Source organism: Erythranthe guttata, chromosome 8 (genome assembly GCF_056151865.1).
Source record: "Erythranthe guttata isolate IM_541 chromosome 8, IM_541, whole genome shotgun sequence".
Classification (NCBI taxonomy): domain Eukaryota; kingdom Viridiplantae; phylum Streptophyta; class Magnoliopsida; order Lamiales; family Phrymaceae; genus Erythranthe; species Erythranthe guttata.
Window position 1 is genome coordinate 8806268 of NC_142540.1, and position 7163 is coordinate 8813430.

General features: G+C 34.6%; 1 protein-coding gene across 1 annotated transcript; it reads right to left on the reverse strand.

Moving 5' to 3' along the window:
• Nucleotides 1-6275: 6275 nt before the first annotated feature.
• On the reverse strand, nucleotides 6276-7163 carry LOC105951132 (uncharacterized). Its single transcript, XM_012974522.1, has one exon. The coding sequence runs from the start codon at nucleotides 7161-7163 to the stop codon at nucleotides 6276-6278; it is 888 nt and encodes a 295-aa protein (XP_012829976.1).

Genomic DNA, 7163 nt, shown 5'->3' on the forward strand with positions numbered 1-7163 from the left:
TTTTTTTTGGTTGATATTCACCCCCTTAGGGATGTTCTATTTTTTGAGTTGGGAGATTATCCTCGTTCCTTGAGATGAGATGTGCACCCCTTGGGGATGTTCTATTTTTTGAGTAGGGAGATTATACTCGTCTCTTGAGATGTGATGTGAACCCACTTGGGGTTGAAAGGTAAGGGTGATGCCCAACCTTAGGATGGGGATAACTGCCCACTGTAGGATGAGGCGCTCGAGACCTATGGTCTGAGGTAGATGCGCACGGTTGTGCCATTGGTTCGCGCGTGCGCGTCAGACCCCTTTTTTTTTTTTTTTTTGAAGTAGGGACGTGAAACACTTGATGGGATGTGAAACCCCTTGGGGTTGAAAGGTAAGTGGATGTACCACCCTTGAGATGAGATGCCCAACTTTAGGATGGGATAGGCCCCCATTTAGGATGAGGCGATCACGAACCACTGGGGTGAGATGCCCAACCTTGGCGATATATGGTGCCACTGATTCAGTGGCAGCACGAGTTGAATCTTCCGTGATCATACGCTGAAGGTCTTCTTCGGTTATCTGAACCGTTCGAGAAGTAAGTAGAAATTGATCATGTTGAGGACCCAGTGGGGCCTCACGAGGAGGAGCGTTGGCTCCTGCTATGAAGATGTGTGGTGCCACTGCTTCAGTGGTAGCACAAGTTGAAGCTTCCGCGATTATACGCTAAAGGTCCTTATCTGTTATCTGAACCGTTAGAGGAGCAAGTAGAAGTTGATCTCGTTGAAGGTTTGGCGATCATACGCTGAAGGTCCTCTTCGGTTATCTGAACCGTTCGAGGGGGGCGGAAGAAGACCCCCAGTGAGTCGATGACCCATGGCGAATGAAATGTTTTGGGGGCACTGTGAACCCCCAGGGAGTCGATAACCCTTGGCGAACGAAATATTTTGGGGGCAGATGTAAGTCCCCAGGGGGTCGATAACCCTTGGCGAACGAAATATTTTGGGGGCGATGTAAGCCCAAGGGAGTCGATAACCCTTTCTAGTGTTGAAGGGCCTCATCGGTTATTTGAACCATTCGAGGAGCATGGAGTGGTGGATCGGCGAGTGGTGGATCCCGATGGGGGATCACCTGAACCTCGCGAGGCGGATCCATGGGACGTGGAGGAGGAGGCAAGCCAGAGCCTCCACGAGGTGGGAGGTCGTTAGCTGTGTCATTTTCTCTCCGAGCAGACGCCTCAGGAGGATCTTGTTGGCTACGTGATCTGGTTTGCATCGTTCCCACAGACGGCGCCAAAATGATGATGCTAAAATATAGCTCACCTAGGGTGGTGTAGAAAATGAGCTGGGAGAGCAAAGCAGATCAGTAGCTTAACAACTTGATGATCCTGAGGTCCCTGCAAAATGAGCACACATGAACTACGCCGGGGGTTGATCCGGCGGAAACCCCTCCGACGCTCAAGTCAGACGTGCTGATCATATAAATAGTCCAGAGAATACGTATTGTAGTATTGCTCAGTTAATAGGACGTACCTCAATAAAATGAGTAAAACCTCTATTTATATGTCATTTATTGGGTTGGGTTTGTTTTGCTGGGCCCAAGCCTTACTTGAAGGTGTTTGGGCCTCGGTGATATTAGTCTTCGATATTGGGCTCGTAGCCCAGTAGGTAAAGAAATTGTAGGCCCATTGGGTTGGCCCAATTAGGCATATCATATATATATATATATATATATATATATATATATATATATATATATATATATATATATATATATATATATATATATATATATATATATATATATATATATATATATATATATATATATATATATATATATATATATATATATATATATATATGTGTGTGTGTGTGTGTGTGTGTGTGTGTGTGTGTGTGTTATTTTAATTAAAACTTCGCAATACATACATATTTTTGCAATGTCTTGTGAACCTAAATTTTAGTTTGCCCCCCCTACGTTTTAATCCTGGTTCCGCCTCTGCCAACAAGACAACTTGTGACTGTGGTTTTCCTGTATTCTCGCAAAACTGTTTGATTCATATTAATGAAATTTATCTTTTTGGCATTCTATATTTGTTATCCTATGCAAAAAAGTAGATTAGTCCTAATGATTTACTCTATTGATTTGAATTGATTTTAGAATCGTGAGATAATTAAAGTTTATGTAATAACGAGGATATAAATATTGATATATATATATATATATATATATATATATATATAAAAGTAATGTAACTGTTAAACCAGTTTCTACTCGATGGGTTACGTCAATGTAACACCGCGCATTTTCACAAGCATTTATATAGGATTTGAATATATAATAAATACGTACGAATGTACTTGTATTTCATGAATCAAGTGGTAATGTATATGCTCTCTACGTGTTTATGTGATATATGTACATTCTAGTAATTATTTTAGAACTAGACGTCATTGTTTTATTAATTGATTAAGTGATTTTCAATAATGTGAGTAAATGAATTACGTGACAGACCTATTTTATGAACTCCATGTATTATGTGAATGATAATTAAGTATATGACATAATTAGAATAAGTAATTCATATTAACTGAGTTGGGGTTGTCTAGGGTCCGAGAGGGGTTGTACTACTCGGACCCAAACAATTTAATCTGGTGTATAGAAAATATTTAGTAAAAATTTATAGTCGTTGATTTAAAGTACGAACTAGTACGATCCAGTACGAACCTATGAATTTATAAATTAAAGTACGAACCCAGTAAAAATAGATCATACAAAGGTCGTACTCCATCGTACTTCATGTAAAATTACATTATTAACCTTACATTATTAAACCAGAGAATTAAAAGTAGGGTTAACTGTACTTTGCCCCTAACTTTGGTCATTTTTGCTCTTTACCCCCCAAATAAAAAAAAAAATTCTACGATCATACCTCGACTAATTAATTTTGCCCAATTTCACCAATTAACCAATTTTTGACCATAATTTCAATTTTGGCCCCAATTTTGACTCGCCACCACCGGAGACCGCCAGAGACCCACGGTCTCCGGCGTTGACTCTTTTTTTTTTTCAAAACTTTTTTTTTGTCTGAATTTTTTTTCCGGTAGCTCAATCGCAGGGTCTCCGGCTTTGATTATTTGTTTTTTACATTTTGTTTTTTCTAAAAAAAATATTATATTTAATATTAATATATTGACTGTTAAATTACTGTCTCCAACAGTTATTTAACTGTCGGAGAGAGTAATTTAATGTTAATTAACCTTTTTTTTTCTTAAAAAATTATATTAATTAATATTACTATCTTGACTGCTAAATTACTGTCTCCACAGTTATTTAACTGCCGGAGACAGTATTTTAACTGTTAATTGATTTTTTTTTCTTAAAAAAAACATTTTAATTAATATTACTGTCTTGGCTGCTACATTACTGTCTTCAACAGTAATTTAACTGTTAATTGACTTTTTTTTTTGAATTTTTTTTTCTTAAAAAAATATTTTAATTAATATTACTGTCTTAGCTCAAAATTACGGTCTCCAACAGTAATTTAACTGTCTGAGACAATAATATTACTATATTAATCAATTTTATCGTCTTGGCCTGCATTATTGTTGTCTTCGACTGTAATATTATTTTCTTCGACCGTAATATTACTGTCTCAAGCAATAATATCACTACTTGGGACAGTAATATTAGTAATATTACGGTTCGAGAAAATAATATTCATAATATTATTGTCCGAAACAGTAATATTATTGTCTGAAACAGTAATACTATTGTCTGAAACAGTAATACTATTGTATGAGACAGTAATTTAGTAGGCAAGATAGTAATATTAATTAAAATATTTTTGTCTAAGAATTTTTTTCAAAAACGAAATAATAAAAAAGTCAACACCGGAGAGCGGCGGTCAACTGCGGTTGACCGGCCGAAAAAAAAATTCAGAAAAAAAAAGTTTTCAAAAAAAAAAAAATTCAATGTCGGACACCGCCTGCCCGGTCAACGCCGGAAATCTGGCCGGAAAAAAAATTAAGAAAAAAAATTATTTTCTAAATAAATTTTTTTTTTCAAAAAATTATTAAAATGAGAGTTAATGTGATATATTTGTTTAAATTCGGGGTCAATGTGTAATATTAAGGAAGTTAGAGTATAATGGATGAAATTGATAAAAAATATATTATGGAGTGTATATTAGAGTAAAGACATGGTGATGAGTTTATTTGAAAGATTGTTGTTTATGTGGATCAATGTGCATTTAAATCCATTGTCATGGCCCTAATTATTAATTGTTACTTAAGTTTTAGTTATAGGGGTTTTTATGTAATTTCACTTATAAGGTAGGTATCGTACTTTTTTTATGGGATTCGTACAAATCATACGTGTCACATTTTTATTGGTTGATTTTCAATCGTTTGGGTCCGATTAGTACAACCCTCTCGGACCCTAGACAACTCCAACTGAGTTTGTATATAAATGATTTAATAAATTATGTATATATGTCTTATGTGTCGTGTGTATGGGGTGCTTAAATGAATTACATTATGCATCACTAATATATGTTTATATATATATATATATATATATATATATATATATATATATATATATATATATATATATATATATATATATATATATATATATATATATATATATATATATATATATATATTTATATATATATATATATATGTATATAAGTTTTGTGTGCGCATGTGCTTGTGTTTTGTGAATGAGCCGTGTGTCTAAGTGGTGTGTGTTGGGTTTGTGGTGTGTGTCCAAGTGTCAAGTTTCTCCGGGGCATTTTTTTTCTATAATAATTAATAACCCAACTTTTTTGAAAAATGGGGGGTTTTTGAGATTATTTCAAAACTAAAATAAAGCGTTATTTTGAATAACGCCTTATAACAGCCGTTGGATTGGAATTTGATCAACGTTCCACTGTCCAGTTATGTCTTCTAAATCGAACGGCCAGATTTAAACTGGACGATTTGACGGCTCTTAAAAGACGACATTTGAAATGACAACCATTGACCTACCACACAGGATCACACGTCACTCACAATGACGCCTTTTAAGAGCCGTTGATTTCGTTTATATCAAACGGCTGGAATTCAGCTGATTTTTATTAATTTTGCTTAATTCTTTTTGTTGTTGTTAAATTGTAATACTTTGTTGAACTTTAATTTTAATTTAGTTATATGTTGTAATTTAAATTTTGTCCTTCATTTATTTATGTAATTTGCGTTATATTTAACTATAAACTAATACAAAATTAATTAATTAACCTAACAAAATAATTAATATTTTCTTGCATAATTTCTAAATAAAGAACTATTTTGTCAATTATATTACTTTTTTAAAATTTATATTTTATTAAATAAAAGAAATAAAATGCCTAATTATTAGGAAAAAAAATTCTCTTCAAATACTTTAATTTTTTTAATTTTTTTTCTCTCCACATCCATAAAATCTTGATCTTCCAAATGTTCGTAGTGACATCGAACCCAATGTGGCACCGGAGGTCACCGTCATTGGTGATATTATTATTGTATTTTATGTTGGTTAATTATTAAAACTTTTTAGTATTTTAGTTATTCAATTAAAATAAATTAAATAAACTAAAGAATTTGGAGAGAAAAAATAAATTCCTAATAATTAAGCATTTTATTATTTTTATTTAATAAAATATAAACTTTTAAAAAAATATCATAATTGAAAAAAATATTTCTTTATTTATAACTTATGCTAGAAAATATTAATTATTTTGTTAGGTTAATTAATTAATTTTGTATTATTTTATAGTTTTTTGTTTTTTTGGCCGAAAAAACATTATTATTCCATTATAATCGAAAGACTTGGGGCCTCGTTAAAAACCTTATGGGGCCTACATAAGGTAAAAAAGTACCCCTACAATGGTAATAAAAAGTTTGGGGCAACCCTAACCTTTCTAATACAAAAAGGCCCTAAAATGGGGCTAAAATGAAATAAACTATAAAGCTGCCTATAAAGCTAAAAAAACGAAAATAACAGAATTGCCCCCATTTGTTGCCACTAATGTAATTATCCAAAATATCTTCTTTGCCAACTTCCATTATCACCCGTCGAACAGTGCTCTTCCTATTCACCATCATTATCACAATATTTGCTGGAATTGCTAGAATGACCCCAACCCAAGCTGCTAGTGAAAATGCATTTGCTCGCCAATTTCACCAGCCTGCCTTGCTTTTAATTTGCGCCCTCATTTGCTTCTTGAAAATCTACGAAACTGAGGAATTCCAATCCTATCGTGAAGTAATAAAGGTCTAATACAACGAGCTAGGAAGTTCGTTTGCAACTGTAGATAGCTTCCTCTCTTCGTGCTCATGAGCCAACTTAGCTAGCCCATCTACCACCCGATTACCCTCTCGATAAATATGCATCACGTGCCAATCGTCCTTGAGAAGTCTTCTAATGCCTCTGATGACGTAAATTAACTCCCATGCAACTGTGGCTTTATGATAAATCATGTCGATAACTAATTTGGAATCTGACTCTACTTTAACCTGTGTAAAACCCATCTCTTGACAAATTCGCAACCTATCGAGAATTGTCTGGGCTTCTGCAAGAATGTGAGTACCTTGACCGTAAAAAATAGAAATGCCTCGAATAAAAGATCCATTGTGAGTCCGAATTAACCCACCACCGGAACATTCATCCCCTTTTCCTGAGCCATCCACGTTGACCTTGACTTGAAGTGGATTTGGAGGGTTCCACTTTATCCAGCTGCCCCTAGTCAATGGAGGTGACTTAACCTCCAAATTTAATTGTTGGATTATGAGACAACCCATCGTTTTCATTGGGTGTTTTCCCACGAAAGCATCATTCAAAGCTCGAAGATGTGAGAATATACTTCGAGTAATAGTGGTCGTATTCATCGGAGTATTCTCGAAGATTGCCATGCACCGAATTTTCCAGATCTCCCAACAACCGAACATGAGAGTACCAAGCTCCATAAAACCGTCTTGAGTGTTAATACTAGCTTCAACCATCCAAACTTCAACTAGATGCTGCATAGACCCATAAACATAAGGTTTCTGCCAAATCCTTGCGTAATTACTCCAAACGCCACGAGCAATATCCGACTGAATGAATAAACGAGAAAGACTTTCTTGCTTGGGAGCAGCACAACACCGACATTTGGATGGAGTCAT

What these genes read in the sequence shown, in the direction of transcription:
- LOC105951132 (XM_012974522.1), bottom strand. Translation starts at nt 7,163, where the DNA reads ATGACTCCATCCAAATGTCGGTGTTGTGCTGCTCCCAAGCAAGAAAGT.